General features: G+C 50.3%; 1 protein-coding gene across 3 annotated transcripts in view; it reads right to left on the bottom strand.

The window, feature by feature from the left end:
• The window catches only part of Stk10 (serine/threonine kinase 10), a 91330-nt gene that overhangs the window by 38177 nt on the left and 37670 nt on the right, over positions 1-15483 (bottom strand). For all 3 annotated transcript variants that reach the window (NM_009288.2, NM_001359177.1, NM_001359178.1), the window contains exons 3-4: positions 11872-11920; positions 8646-8795 (exon numbers count right to left, since the gene is read on the bottom strand). In NM_009288.2, the coding sequence (NP_033314.2) occupies positions 8646-8795; positions 11872-11920 (199 nt within the window). The remainder of the gene's footprint in view (positions 1-8645; positions 8796-11871; positions 11921-15483) is intronic.

Genomic DNA, 15483 nt, shown 5'->3' with positions numbered 1-15483 from the left:
AGATTCCAGTCCCATCCAAGGCATATCCAGAGCTACCAGGTGCTGGCTAGTCTCACGTCAACTTGACACAAGGTAAAGTAGTTGTTGGAAAGGGAGACCTCAACAGAAAGGGAATGCCTCCCTGCAGGCTGCCTGCAGGGGAGTCTGTAGGGCACTTATAAATTATTCACATGCACTACAGACCCTTCTCTATGCACATGACCCATTTCCCCTTCCCTCTTGAAGAAGGCGTGGCTCTTCACGCAGTCCCTGAGCACAGAACCTCGAAGCTGAGCTAAGCAAGTGAGAAGCTGGGGTCTGGTGGGTCACACCTGATTGCTTCCGGTTCTGTTTTTATAATTCGATATGGTGTTCACCCCTTTCCTGCTTACTCACTACTAAACTACAACCTGGTGCCTGTGCTAGGGGTTCACATATAGAGAGGTCAGGGGAGAACTTGTGGGAGTCAGTTTTCTTTGTCCACTATGTGAATTCCAGGAATGGAGCACGGGTGGCCAGGCTTGGCAGCAAGTGCCTTTACCCATGGAGCCAGCCCTACGACCCGACTCCCTCTCCTGAGCCACTCCCTTCTCCCACCTCTCATGCTGATTCCACTCCAAGCCACATTTATAAAATCACACACTCACTGCAGAAGTGGATAGTCCTCACACCCTTGTTATCACTAAATCTACAATCCCCAGTTTGTCCTGGATCGAGGTCCCTAAAAGTCTAGGGGGCTTTTCAAGCGATCGAAGGTCACAGCATGGAGCTGTCTGTCCAGGCACAGGAAACTACACAGAGGACGGTTGGGGGGCCAGGGTGGAATAAACTAGACAGAGAGCCACAAGCACTGTGACACCCAGTGATGGCTTCCTCTCTGTGACACAGGGATGCTGACCCTTGGTCCTTTAGAGCTCAGTTCGGGGCTGTCCTGAGGATCAAATTTACATTTACAAAATGACTCCACTCCCAGCTTAGGCCAGCATGAGTCTCCATACAGAAGACTCCAAACAGGAGCACCTCGCTACTCCCGAGGGCAGGCCTACCCTGAGAACCTGAGGCCTTAAGAGACTGAGGTGAGCAAGCCTCTCCTGGGAGTGGCCATGAATCAGATCCCTAAGCCCCAGAGTGAAGACTGGTCACAGGTACACGTGCATGTGTGTGCATGTGCGTGCGTGTGTGTTGACCAGAGAAAAGGTACAGGACCAGGGCTGCTAGGGGTGAGATTCAGACACAGGGGGAGAGTGGCCCCTCGAGGGCTCCTGGTAAGAATGGGGATTAGGTTTTGCTTCCAGCTAGGTCAGCCTGGATACCTGGGAGTCTGTTTTCCCACAAACACTCACCATGGGCAGGACATGTCTCCTGTCTCCTGGGAAAACACTAGTTGAGACCTTGGGGTGAAGCTTCCAGAAGTTGGCCATCCCACTCCCACCCCACCCTACAAGAGGGAAGGGGAAATGGGAGACCACCAACTTCCACAATGACAACTGGCCCCCCAGGGCCACCCCGGATGCAGGTACCAAGTGAACGGTTAGGGGGGCCTGTTACTTCTTCCTCTTCACAAAAAGGGGCCCAGTGTGGAGGGTGGGGTGGCTCCTCCCAGCAGCCCAGGACTTCAGGCATTCCTTGGACATTCATTGGGGTGACCTGTGCTGGGAGTTCATGAGAGAACCCCCTGACAGGGTGGGCGGCCATCTTGACCAGCCTCCTCTCATCAAAGTATGATTCTGTGTCTGTATTTTAGAATAAGTTAGAAACAAAACAGCGAGTTCAAGAGACTCTCCCCGATAGACTCAAACTTCTGTATAGAAGTTTTTTGCTCACCCCACCGCTCTAGCCCTGACAATACTCCTGTAACAAGAAACCCAACCAGTTAGTTGATGGAATAGTCTCATAGTCACAGCTAAGGGAGCACAGCCACAGCTAAGGGAGCACTGTCAGAGCTAAGAGAGCACTGTCACAGCTAAGGGAGCACTGCCACAGCTAAGGGGGCACTGTCACAGCTAAGAGAGCACTGTCACAGCTAAGAGAGCACTGTCACAGCTAAGGGAGCACAGCCACAGCTAAGGGAGCACAGCCATAGCTAAGAGAGCACTGTCACAGCTAAGAGAGCACTGTCACAGCTAAGGGGGCACTGTCACTGCTAAGAGAGCACTGTCACAGCTAAGGGAGCACAGCCATAGCTAATGGAGCACTGTCACAGCTAAGGAGCATACAGATTTTATTGAAAAGTCTTTGCTCACACAGCCCAGCCCCACCTGCTATCCACTCCAGTCTGGAACTATTGCATGGCATGTTTTAGAAGTCATAAATCTTAAATGACATCCATTAGAGTACATTATTATAGTTCTTGTTTTACCACTAAATATTGTTGTTAATCTCTTACATGTGTAGCTTATAAACTAAACTTTGCCACCAGCAATGTGAGGATACTATGTGAGGGTTCTGCACCAACAATACTGTCAGGTGCCCACTGTGGCCCTTAGACTGTGTCCCTATGGATAAGCAGGGACTACTGGATGCTTGGCCTTTCTATTTTATTTTATTTTCTATGTATGAGTGATTGGCAGCATGTCTATATGTGCACCCCTGAATGTCCAGTGCCTCTGGAGTGAGAAGGCAACCCCCTGAGACTAAAGTTATAGGCGTCGGGGAGCTACCAGGTGGGTACTGTGAATTGCATCAGTCTTCAGCAACAGAAGCAAATGGTTGCTCCTAACCACTGAGCCATCCTGCTCCACTTTCTCTATTACATTTTTATTATTTTTATCTTTATGTGGGGGAGGGCAAGTGCCATAGCATGCATGTGGAGGTCAGAAGACAAGCTTGAAGAAGTCAGTTCTCTCCTTTCCAACACAGAGGCCCTGGAGATAGAACTCAGGTCACCAGGATAGGCAGGAGCGGATGCCCCACCGTGCGCAGTAACCCTGGCCCAGGCCACAGATGTCTTCAAACAGATTTAGAATACAGGCAGATGCTTCCAGAAGCAGCGTTCGGAAGAATGGCAAACTGGAAGCCACGGAACTCACTGCTGGAGCTCAGGGACAAGTGGGTAAGTTATGCAGCTCCTGGGCTATGTTCCTAAAAAAAGGAACAAGGCTGTGCCTGGACAGACCTGACCAGAAGTTTAGCCGTAACACTCTGAGACAGACAGCACACATAGCATCTTCCCAGCTGCATTTAAACACCAACCTCTGCATACTATGTGTACCTGCTTCCCCAAGCTCAGCTGCACCCCAAAGCTCACACTGCTCAGCTCCCCAGGCGCGGGATGTTGGTGGGGACAGAACACAGAGGCCCTTTCTTCTTTACACCATTCTTGACAGAGAGCACCGTTTTCTCAGTTTAGAAAACAGAAACACATCTAGCAATGCTATTAGGGTGTTCTCTCTCTCTCTCTCTCTCTCTCTCGTGTAAAACACAGGATGTGGTGAAGGAAGACTCTGCAATCAGCTGGTGTGTGTGTGTGTGTGTGTGTGTGTGTGTGTGTGTGTGTATGCTAGGATAGAGGGGAAGGAGCTGAGGAAAGTGTGAGCTAAATGAGACCCCATGGTCCAGCGACTCCCCACAGGAGGCTCCAGGAGCCAGAGGATGGCACACTCCTAGAATGGCTGGCTGGCTGGCAACATGATATGACACACTTAATACCCAGGCTAGAGCTTCCACAGGTAACCTGTTTTGCATGTATATGAAATAATGGTGCCCACGAGCAACACTGGAGGATACAGGGAAACTGGCGGGTCCGGTGTGACTTTAAAAGGCAGTTGAGAACTTTCTGTCAAGCACAGAAAAGACAACATCTGCAACTTACCTGAGGATCTTCCAGAAGTAGAGTGAGAGAGGCGGGGAGGGAGACAGGATGAGTAGGAGAGGCAGGGAGGGGACCTGGGACCTAGGATGGGTGAGCAGGGTGAGGTGAAGGGAACTGGGAGGACCAGGAGGGGAGAGGGATAAGGGTGGGTGCCCAGTGGAGCTGCAGATGTTTTAAGGTAGGGACAATAACTGACTGCCTCAAAATCATATGGATTTTAAAAAAATATTTATTTATTTATTTATTTATTTATTTATTATATGTAAGTATACTGTACCTGTCTTCAGACACACCAGAAAAGGGTGTCAGATCTCATTACAGATGGCTGTGAGCCACCATGTGGTCACCGGGAATTGAACTCAGGACCTCTTGAAGAGCAATCAATACTCTTAATCTCTGAGCCATCCCTCCAGTCCAATCATATGGATTTTAAACATTCTTTTAAGAAACAGCAAGCAGCTGAGGGGGCCACAACAGCCTCATGGTCCGTTCATGTCACCCCCGCCCACGTAAATGTGTGTGCTTCTTGTGTTCCCATTAAATTTTTTTTAAAAATACACATATTTTAAAAAGCAGTCTAGCGGCAAGGGCTACAGTTAATTGAAAGTGTTTTCCTCTACCCAGCATGCTCTGGGCTTGAGTCCCAGCACCACACAAATATAAGACTGAACAAAAATACGTAGATATTAGTTTTTCTGGATTCACACATGCGCCGTTTCTGACTTCACTACCAATGGTGTAATGATGAATATCTTGAGGTTCATGCGTGGGCGCCCCTCCCTGGCCCGGCCCCATCTCTTCCTTATAGACATCACGACATAGCCCTGGCTGGCCTATAACTTTCTATGTAGACCAGGCTGGCTTCTAACTCTGCCTGGGATTAAGGGCAAGTACGACTAGTTCCAGACACTGGAAGTACTTTTTATACATGTATAAATATCTTTTCTTGAGGATAAAAACATTTCCCGCACACACTGGAAAACAGTTAAGTTGAAATGTTTGAAGATACACAAGTTCTGTTCCTATGCCCTGAGGTGATCGACACAGGCACAAGACACAGCAGCTTCCCCTCGGAAGCCAGTGAGGACAGAGAGGATAAAGGTGTTGGGTAGGGACGAGGAAACTCCCTCTTCCCCCAATAACAACCTGGCTCAGTCCCCTGGAGGCTCTCCCTATATATGGCACGGTGAAAACTGTCCCATCCAAAACCATACAACAGTAGTCAGGCCCCTCATGGGTCCACAGGAAAGCAGGTCTAGAAAAGGCTATGACTTGCTGGGCCAGGGGTGGGAGGAGGGGAGGGGAGGCTCCGGCCCTGCCCAGGGCTCCCAGGGGCCACCTCCCTCGGGATCCCCATAGGGTAGCAGCAGCCAGTGGCCCAGCTGGACTCATTAGCAGGAGCCTTTCCTAATTACAAGATGATCTGCCCTCCTGGAGGGTGTCAGGGTAGTAACAATACCAGGCAGGGAGGGGACACACTGCTCCACTCTTCTGGGCCTCAGTTTCCTCAAGCCCTTGTTATGCAGCCATGAAACTGAAAATTTTATTTTCTGTAGGTTTGGGGCAACTATATGTGGCCCATTAACAAAGCCTGTTTGTTCAGGGGCTCGCCGCTATCTTCAGCTCCTCATTGCTGCATGTATTTGTTTATTTGTTTTAGTCTCTCGTCTCCCCTCATCACCCCAAACCTCAACCGCAAAAGCAGCCTTCTGAGCTGGCTTCCTGAGCCGCCCCCCTCATTCCTACATGATTCTCACAGGCTGAGAACAATGACTTGTTTCTCTGGCCTAATCCTCTCTTCCTCTGAAAATGCCATCTTGCCCACCACAGTAACACAGAAAGGAAGGAGAACTTCCGCATTGAGCCCCGGGCCCCTCCCTCCATGCCAGAGGCCTACAAGCTGGACCAATCACAGCACGCACTCCTTACAGGCAGAGACCAGTCAGCTGAGCCAGGCTGGGCCAATCAGAGCCCTTCACTAGCATTACTGACAACGCAACCTCCAATGGTTTCTAGCATATCTTGCGGATGTCATAGGAAATGTAGAACTAGAGCTTGTCAGAATCTTCTAAGACTGGGTTTCCCTAGAAAGGCAGAGGCCAGGGAGGCCGAGCAGTGCTCTCTGTGGCTCTAACCAACCACGTACTCCTAGCTGCCTCTTTTCCAAGTTTGGTTCTAAGAGATGACCATTTGCTGACTGGCCGGTTTTATGACATCTTGATACAAGCCAGAAAGGAAGAGGCAACCTCAATTGAGAAAATGCCTCGCCGGGCGGTGGTGGCGCACGCCTTTAATCCCAGCACTTGGGAGGCAGAGGCAGGCGGATTTCTGAGTTCGAGGCGAGAGAGAGAGAGAGAGAGAGAGAGAGAGAGAGAGAGAGAGAGCGCTAAGCCTACAGATTTTCTTTCTGCACAAACACAATCCAACTGTTAGTCCAGAAGAGGGCAGCTGGAGCCATGTCAGACTTGATGATTGGGGGGAGGGGGTTGAGGGGGGGAGCCTTAGAGGAAGGACACCCAAGACAGCAGCAAATACCACAAGGCAAGAGTGCGTACCTAGTGCCCACCCATATGACACTGCTGTCATTTCCAGAAGGATCCACTGGTGGACCTACACTGCCACCTCGACACTCACAACCCTTGCAGAAGGATCCACTGGTAGACCTACACTGTCACCTCGACACTCACAACCCTTGCAGAAGGATCCACTGGTAGACCTACACTGTCACCTCGACACTCACAACCCTTGCAGAAGGATCCACTGGTAGACCTACACTGTCACCTCGACACTCACAACCCTTGCAGAAGGATCCACTGGTAGACCTACACTGTCACCTCGACACTCACAACCCTTGCAGAAGGATCCACTGGTAGACCTACACTGCCACCTCGACACTCACAACCCTTGCAGAAGGATCCACTGGTAGACCTACACTGCCACCTCGACACTCACAACCCTTGCAGAAGGAGCCACTGGTAGACCTACACTGTCACCTCGACACTCACAACCCTTGCAGAAGGAGCCACTGGTAGACCTACACTGCCACCTCGACACTCACAACCCTTGCAGGAGCCACTGGTAGACCTACACTGTCACCTTGACACTCATAACCCTTCCAGAAGGAGCCACTGGTAGACCTACACTGCCACCTCCACACTCACAACCCTTGCAGAAGGATCCACTGATAGACCTACACTGTCACCTCGACACTCACAACCCTTGCAGAAGGATCCACTGGTAGACCTACACTGCTAGTAAGAGTTAGGATCTAAACCACTAACAGTCAGACCACACAACACAAATGGCAGAGCCAGGATCTGAACCAGGCTCCTCTGAGTCTGGCTCCCCCCACTTTACAGTTCTCCTCTTCTTCTCTCACAGGGCATGTGCACGATGTCATCTCCTATGCCCTTCCTGGGAGAAAGAATTGCCAAGCAATTCTCTCAGGAAGCTCTGAGCTGTACAGAGATGTGAGGGTAGTCAGAGAAACCTCAAACAATTCCAAGTCTGAAAGGACCCTGGCTCTGTTCTTGCTTGCTGTGTGTCCCAGGGCTGGCCCTGGTCCTCTCTGAGCCCTCTGCCAAATGTTGCAGAGCACACCTCTGACTGACTGGGCCCTTCTGCCTCCACCCTCACATCACCCCCACAGTTCTCACAAAGGCTCTACAGCACAGCTTCTCCTATGTCCCTAAAACAAAGGCACCCACTAGAGGAAATAAAAAGGCTGACACGTCTATGCTGGAGGGAGGGGTAAGGTTAGGAATGGAGGGTGCTGCAGTGAACTGGTATCAGACATTACTGGGCAGTGGCTCTGAGTGCTATCAAGTGAGTAGGAACCAGGGTGCCACCCCGTGCAGTATGGGCTCTCTCCAACCTCCCGCACCCTGAGTCCAGCAGACACTAGGATGCACACACAAGCTCTGAGAGGCCCTTGACCAATGTGATGGACGTGCCCAGGTAAGGAAGTTGGAGGCACTTCCAGGCTCTCTGCCTTGATCCCTCCTGTGCTTGTGGATTGTGTGATACGCATGGGTTGTCTGTCAAATGGCAGACTCACAGGAATGTTACTTAATGGTGCAGAAAGAGAGACGAGAGGCTCACAGAGCCACACCACTGAGAAACGGCGGGGACGGAGAGTACACACGTGGTAGTTAGCTAGAATCTTACAAAGAATACAAAGAAAAGGGAGAATAACAAATCAGTTTTGGGGCTGGAGAGATGGCTCAGTGGTTAAAAGCATTGACTGCTCCTCTAGAGGTCCTGAGTTCAATTCCCAGCAATCACATGGTGGCTCACAACCATCTGTAATGGGATCTAATGCCCTCTTCTGGTGTGTCTGAAGACAGCTACAGTATACTTATATCTAATAAATAAATAAATAAGTCTTAAAAAAGAAATCAGTTTTGGTACTCAGTTTACCTTCTATCACTCTCATGGGTGTATCTGTGGATTTGATCAATTGTGTTTTGAAAATATTTAGGGGGGAAACAGCAAGATGGCTGAGTGGGTAAAGGTGCTTAGATACAGAGGCTCTTCTACTGGAGTCTGTTAAACTAGAAGCTTGGACCAGGCTCTGGCACCATGGCCGTTGTGTATTCCACAGGGTGCTGGCCCCAACCTCTACTCACAAGATTCAAGCAACACCTTCACCCCCAGTTGTCTCCATGCTGCCAAATGTCCCCTGATGCAGTGAGAACAGTTGGTACCTTGGAGGTTGTAGGGGTGGCTGTGTGTGTGAGGACCCCACGCTCACTTCCAGATGCAGGTCCCACCCCCTTCAGCTGCACCGGCCAGGTAGCACCATCCACCAGAACACCTGCACTCAGACACTGCTTGTCCCTCGAGCCCTTCTTACCCAGCCTGATGTCCCCCTCAAGGGTCATAAGCACGTTGCCAGCTTTCAGGTCTCGGTGGATGATCCTCTTGCCGTGCAGGAAGTTGAGAGCCTCCAACATCTGGCGGCATACGACCTGAATCTGGGGCTCAGTGAGGCCTCGATCCAGCTCTGGAAAAGAGGAGCGCCCTTGTCACTGACTAGCCCTCGAGGGGCCAGCACCTGGCTCTTGCCAGATCTGCACCAGACCTTCTCTAGGCCAGCAATGGGAAGCATCTTCGGGAGCCTGTTGGCATACAGACCAATCCTGATCTGACAATACAACTCTGGGCTCGACAGAGCTGTTCTCCCTGGCACACAGATGCAGCCACCACGGCTTAGAGGGCTACTTGCTGAAGGTCACATTAGAGATTCAGGGCTTCAGAGTTCAGGTTCACAAATAGCCCACTAAGATACAGGGCACGTGTGGCAGGGTTCGGGTGCCTTGGTACATTTTGTTGTGGTTCAGTGTGGTTCATGGTTTTATAGGCTAGAAGTCCCAACAGCATGGCATCACTGACAAGGTCCTCCACATGGTGAGATAGCAAGTGTACTAGAGGGTCACTGGTGTCATCATGGGAGCTGCCTCACGACCTCATCTAATGTGAGTTTTCTCCCAGAGACCCACCTGCAAGCTCTGTGAGTGAATCTGAAGGTTAAGTTTGCAGCACGGGAGCGTTTGGGGGATACACTAAAGCTACAACACAATGAGTGCTTCCCATGGGTTAGGGTCACAGCTTGGTGTCAGATGCAAAGTGATGCTTATAACCAGGCGAGGACAGGGTGGGGAGAGGGCAGGGGTGTGCACCGACAGGCCAGGCCTGTCCTGTCTGAATGAATGAGCCCAGGAGCACAGAGTGCTCGACCTTAGCACAGGCAGCCCAGGTCACACAGCCAGCAGAAACAAAGGCTTGGCAGTGGCATCAGGAAGCATAGTGGGGTTTGAGGGGACCAGAGCGCTATCAGGTCACCAAGAGCCTTCTCGATGCTGGCTGGGAACACTCCCCACCCACACAGTGTTTGTCTAGAGATACAGTCCTCCTCTGAGGTCAAGATTAATAGACCTGAGCAGGTGGGGGGACAGAAAAACATTCTTACAGAGGGAGAGGTTATGCAGAAGACACAGAATAGAGTGACTGTCTAATCAGGACCTGATGGAACAGGACTGTATGTCTTTTCTGTGGCGGCTGCATGCAACTGGAAATTCAATATGAAATCCAATCTGAACTGCATCTGGGCAGCCAGGCATGCAATTGCGGTTTGCACTTAAAAGCGCCCCTCTAGGGGCTGGAGATAGCATGCAGTGCACAAATGCCATGCCAGCTTGGAAGGTGGAAGCAGGAGCATCAGAAATTCAAGGTCTTCCTCAGCTCCACAATGAGTTAAGAGGCCAGCATATATGCACATATGCGCACACACACCACTGCACATACATGTTCGCACACATGCACATAAATAAACAGAGATACGCTTTCCAGATCTATAACCAAAGATTAATGAGATACATTTTGCACAGGCACTGATCACAAAGCACTCTGACTTTGGGTAAGGCTTGATGTTGTCTCCCAGTAACTCATGTTCTGGTCTCTAGTGTGGGAGTGTGCAGGGGATGGAGCCTTTCAGAGGTGGGGACAAAGTCCAGGTAATTAGATAAAGAGCCCCTCCCTCAGAAGAACAAGCCTGGTCTCAGATAGTTCTTGCAGGGGACAGAAGTTATAAAAAGAGTAAGAGACTGGCCATGGAGGTACACCCTTTATAATCCCAGCACTCCTAAGGCAGAGGCAGGAGGATTTCTATGAGTTCGAAGCCAACCTGGTCTACATAGTGAGTTCCAGGCCAGTTACATAGTGAGACCCTGTCTCAACAGACAGACAGACAGATGGATGGACAGACAGAGAGGCAGATGATAGATAAATGATGGTATACAGATAGATGATAGATAGAAGACAGACAGACAGACAGACAGATAGATAGACAGACAGATAGAACGAACAAGGCCACCCTCTTAAGCTCTCTGACTTACTCTTTTATTGTCTCATCTCTTTGCATGCTCTCTCCTATTGTAACACCAGCCATCGTAAGGTCCTTAGAAGCCACCCCACAGTGAAGTCTCAGCTTCCAAAATAAAGCTTTATAAGCCTTTCCTCTTTAATAGTACCCAGCCTCAGGTATTTTGTTGGACCAGTAGCAAAAGATGAAGATATAATTAGTTTCTTAGCAATGATTATCACCCACTCTTTGCCAAGGACATCAGGACCTGATAACCCTCCCCTGAGAATTTACAGAATGGGTGGATGCTGTAATGAATGAGTCCCCGAAAGCCCCAGTGTAGAGCTGCTGTGAGATCATTGTTTCTAGCAAACAGGCTAATGCTGTTGTGGGGGCTTGTTTGTTCTCACAGAAGTGGGCTCCTGATGATGTCTTCTGTCTGTTTCTCTCTCAAGTGCTTCATTCTGCCTTCAGCGTGGGATAATTGCCAGGTACCTGTGTCTTGCTTTTGGACTTCCCAGCCTCAGAGCCATGAGCCAAATCTAGTATCTGTTCTTTATAACAACTCATCCAGCTTATGCAGGTGTTCTGTGACAGCAGCAATAACAGGCTAAGACACTTTGGTGTTCCACTCAGTGTCATGTGGAGGGCATCTTACATACATGGTCAACAGGGCTCAAAAGGAGGAGCAGCTGATATAAAGACACATGGTATCTTGAACAGGAAGTGCCAGTCTTCCCATACCCCCTAAAGAGGCAGGGAGGGTGTCTTAACTAGGGTTTCCACTGCTATGAACAGACACCATGACCAAGGCAACTCTTATAAAGGCAAACATTTAATTGGGGCTGGCTCCCAGGTTCAGAGGTTCAGTCTATTATCATCATGGAGGAAGCATGGCAGAGTGCAGGCAGACATGGTGCTGGAGGAGCTGAGAGTTCTTGATCTAAAGGCAGCCAGGAGAAGGGTCTCTTCTGCACTAGACGGAGCTTGAGCACTTGGAGCCCTCAAAGTCCACCTACACAGTGACACACTTCCTCCAACGAAGCCGCACGTAATCTAATAAGGCCACACATCCTAATAGTGACACTTCCCATGGGTCAAGCATATTCGAACCACCAGAGAGGGACTAGTCAGAGCTGGCAAGAAGTATGATGCAGAGCTCAGGGTAAGTCCTGCATCCCCAGCAAGCCCTGCATCTCCGGCAGCTAGAGAGACTTACCCAGCATGATGGCATCCACAGCTCCCCCAGGGCAGAACTCAATCATGATCTGTAGGAAACACAAACCAGAACAATGAGCCGGGGCCATGCCTGCCTGCTCCATCCACCCCTCCTGCTGGGGGTGTGTCCATCTGCCCATTTCCTCCCTACCATTCTCAAATTCAGAGCCTGGTACCCAGGGAAGATGCCACAGGCACTTTATCATTGCAGAAAAGAAAAAACCAAGTTGCCACAAAACCCGAAGCCTCAGCCAAAGCTTCTACAGCCAGGCCCAATGTCCCACATGTCCCTCCAGCCTGCCTAGAGTCAACCCTCCATCCTATGCTCTAAGCCCCAGAGCCTCAGACAACCTCCTTACCAAACCCAGCATGTAGGAGGGACTGAGGGGGGTTTAAGCACAAATGTACAGTAGAGGCCCAGAAAGTAGTGTGTCCTACCAAGGCCATATAGACTAGTGGCAGATTCTAGACTGGGGAGCAGGCTTTTTGACCCCCCCAGTACATTTGTCCAGCTAGCCATCCATTTATCCATCCATCCATCCATCCATCCATCCAGCCAACACAGACTTAACCACACACCTAACAGGTGATAGGTCTAAGGAAAACCAGCAGTAGCTAGTACAGGGAACCAAAAAACAATGCACAGATGGTTTTTCCTGGCCTGTTCTCATCCTGCTCCTCCTGGAGCACTCTAAGCATATCTTTGCCATCTGCCCTGAGTGGAAACACCAACATCATGAGTACTCTAGAGCTACCTTCCAGCTTCCAGCTCCAGTCCCTTGATGTAACCCATGAGGGGCAGAGCCAGCACAATGGGCCGACAAAGAAGCCAGGTCTCTCGAAACACATTCAGCCATGACACCAGTTCTCCAACACAAAGGGAGAAGGCACCGCAGGACTAGGGTGGGTCCCCAGCCTTACCTTCTAGGGCAGTGGTTCTCAACTGTTCTAATGCTGCAACTCGTGTTTTGGGGACCCCCAACCACAAAATTATTGCTACTTCATAACTGTGACTTTGCTGTTATAAATTTTAATGTAAATATCTGTGTTTTCCAACATTCTTAGGTGACCCTTGTGAAAAGGTTGTTCAACCCCCAAAAGGGCCATCATGATCCACAGATTGTGAGCCAACGTTCTAGAGGCTTCTAGATGATATAAGGATGAAGATAAAATGAGAAGGCTTTAAAGGCAGCCACAGCTGGTCCCACACCCTGGCCCACATCTCCTTGGGGTGCCTTCAACCATCTGGACTCAGCTCAGCTCTAAAAGGGACTGCTGCAGTTCTTGCCCACAACTGTAGTTAACCACTGGGTTTTATTGAGAGGTGAGCCACAGAAGGTAAATAGGGCTGGGCTGCATCAAAGGTAAGCAGGCCTAGATGCCCAATGGGGCTGTACCAGGTTTCAGGAGCAGCAGACAGTCCTGACCCGCCAGCCCCACCACATACCATAAGAAAGTTGCTACGGAGAAAGGGCACTTGTCTGCTTGCACACTACTGCCCACAGGAAGGGAGGACATGGCTCTGAGATAGCTAGGTCACCCTGCCTGTTCATCAACAGCAAACTGACCCCAGCTTCCCTGAGACTTCTCTCTAATCTGACAATAACCCCTCAATGAAGTCTTCATCTGTAGAGCCCGGATAGCAGGGAAGGAAAACCAGCATCAGCCACCCATCCACCCACCACTTGCTGTCCTCCGAGGCATCAGAGAGCTGCAGGCAGACTTCTCAGCACTTCACAGCACCCTGCCTGCAAACCTTCCCAGCTCCACAAGAGACCCAGGCGGCCCTGTCAGCCACTGGGAAAATCAGCCATAGAGCACAGCAGTGGGAAAGACACAAGTCCTAGTCACCGCGAAGGGACAGTAAGTGAGTAGGTCAGGTGAATGACATACCCTACCCCTCTCAGGAACTCCAAGTTGATCCTCCAGGCTGGGGCTCAGCCAATATACGCTGCTAACCTGATTCATCTAAATAGCTTGGGATCTCTTTTATTTATTCTATCTGCTTTCAGACAGGGTCTCACTATGTACCTCAGGCTGACTTGGAACTCACTAAGTAGCCCAGGCTGGCCTTGCACTCACAAAGATCTGTCTGCCTCTGTGTCCTGGGTGATGGGATTAAAGGCGAGTGTCACCTAGCCCAGCTGTTTGTTTTTGAGACTCCATGAAAGCTATCCGTGCTGGTTGGTTTTAGTTATCATTGACACAATCACATTGGAATCATACGAGGGACTATGGAGATCAGGTGGCCTGTTGGAGGACTGTCTTGATTGCTTTAACTGAGGTGGGAAGACCTAGCTCACCGCGGGCGGCACCATCCTGTTGGTCTGGTCCGTGCAGTGGAGGAGAACAGAGAAGGCAAGCTGAGCACAAGCACACATGCACCCTGCCTCTGCTCCCAACTGTAGGTGTGACCAGCTGAGCACAAGCATGCATGCACCCTGCCTCTGCTCCTGACTGTAGGTATGACCAGCTGAGCACAAGCATGCATGCACCCTGCCTCTGCTCCTGACTGTAGGTATGGCCAGCTGCTTCAGCTTCCTGCCCTTAACTTCCCTCCAACATTGCTTGTGCCTGTGCCGGTGCCGTGTAACCTGGAGCTGGGAGGTAAAATAAACCCTTTCTCCTGTAAGTTGCTTTCCTCAGGCCATCTCCACAGCAACAGGAAACAAAACCAGGAAGCCATCCTCTTTCTTCTTCCAAGGCAATGTCTGCCAGCAGTCAGTCTGACTCCCAACACTACAGAAGCTTTAAGCTGCTAGTCAGTCCCTGTAACAGGCAACTGTCAACTTCCAGATTTATCACAAGGATTGAAGGGTCTGCCCTCCTGGACACAATAGCAGGGCCAGACACCCCTCTTCTCTGTCAGGTACCATCAAAAAAAAAAAAAAAAAAGATAGCAGTCCCCTCTGATATTCCAATTAGGAGAGTGTGATATTGGGAACCTCTCCCAGTCCATTTCCTCATCTGTAAAATGGCACTGAGCTCTGCCTCCAACATCAGCAGGAACACTACAGCAATCCTTGGCTGGAAGGCCCAGCAGGAAAGCCACACTGCTGCCACACTTCTGTGGCACCTTGAGCAGATGAAATCAGTGAGTGTCCCTGGGGACTATGGCTGCCCATAAACATAGGCTTTCCCAGAACCACAAGCTACTGGCACACCCTCACGATTATCGCAAGCCAGTCTGAGAAGTGGCTAGGCCTAGGTGGGTCCCGTGTCTTCAACACCCCGTGCACAACACCCACATACAAGGTTCTACACACTCAGCCTTCTGAGGTCAGCCCTGGGAGGCAGTGTGCTCTGAGAGTCTGGTTTCCTTCCAGTGAAGGTGCTGTGGAGTCCTGAGTTTCCCCTTTCTCTGTACTTCGCCTTGGCTGCTGGGAAGCTCAGCGTGAGCCCAGGCCCCTTAGCTCTAGATCCAGTCTCATGACTGACTTGGTTTTTGCCTTTAGGAATTTAGGGATTACCCTTCAGTTGGTCAGCACTGGGCTGTTGAGGCTTGGATTGTTAATTCCTCTGGGCTTTCACACAGCTATGTGAGGTTTAATTAGAAAATAAAAATCAACAGCAACAAATAAAGTTTGCTCTCTAAGTCTATTGGCTGGTATTC

Source organism: Mus musculus, chromosome 11 (assembly GCF_000001635.26).
Source record: "Mus musculus strain C57BL/6J chromosome 11, GRCm38.p6 C57BL/6J".
In the NCBI taxonomy this organism is placed as follows: domain Eukaryota; kingdom Metazoa; phylum Chordata; class Mammalia; order Rodentia; family Muridae; genus Mus; species Mus musculus.
The sequence above is the reverse complement of the archived record's forward strand: the minus strand, read 5'-3'. Positions and strand labels throughout refer to the sequence as shown.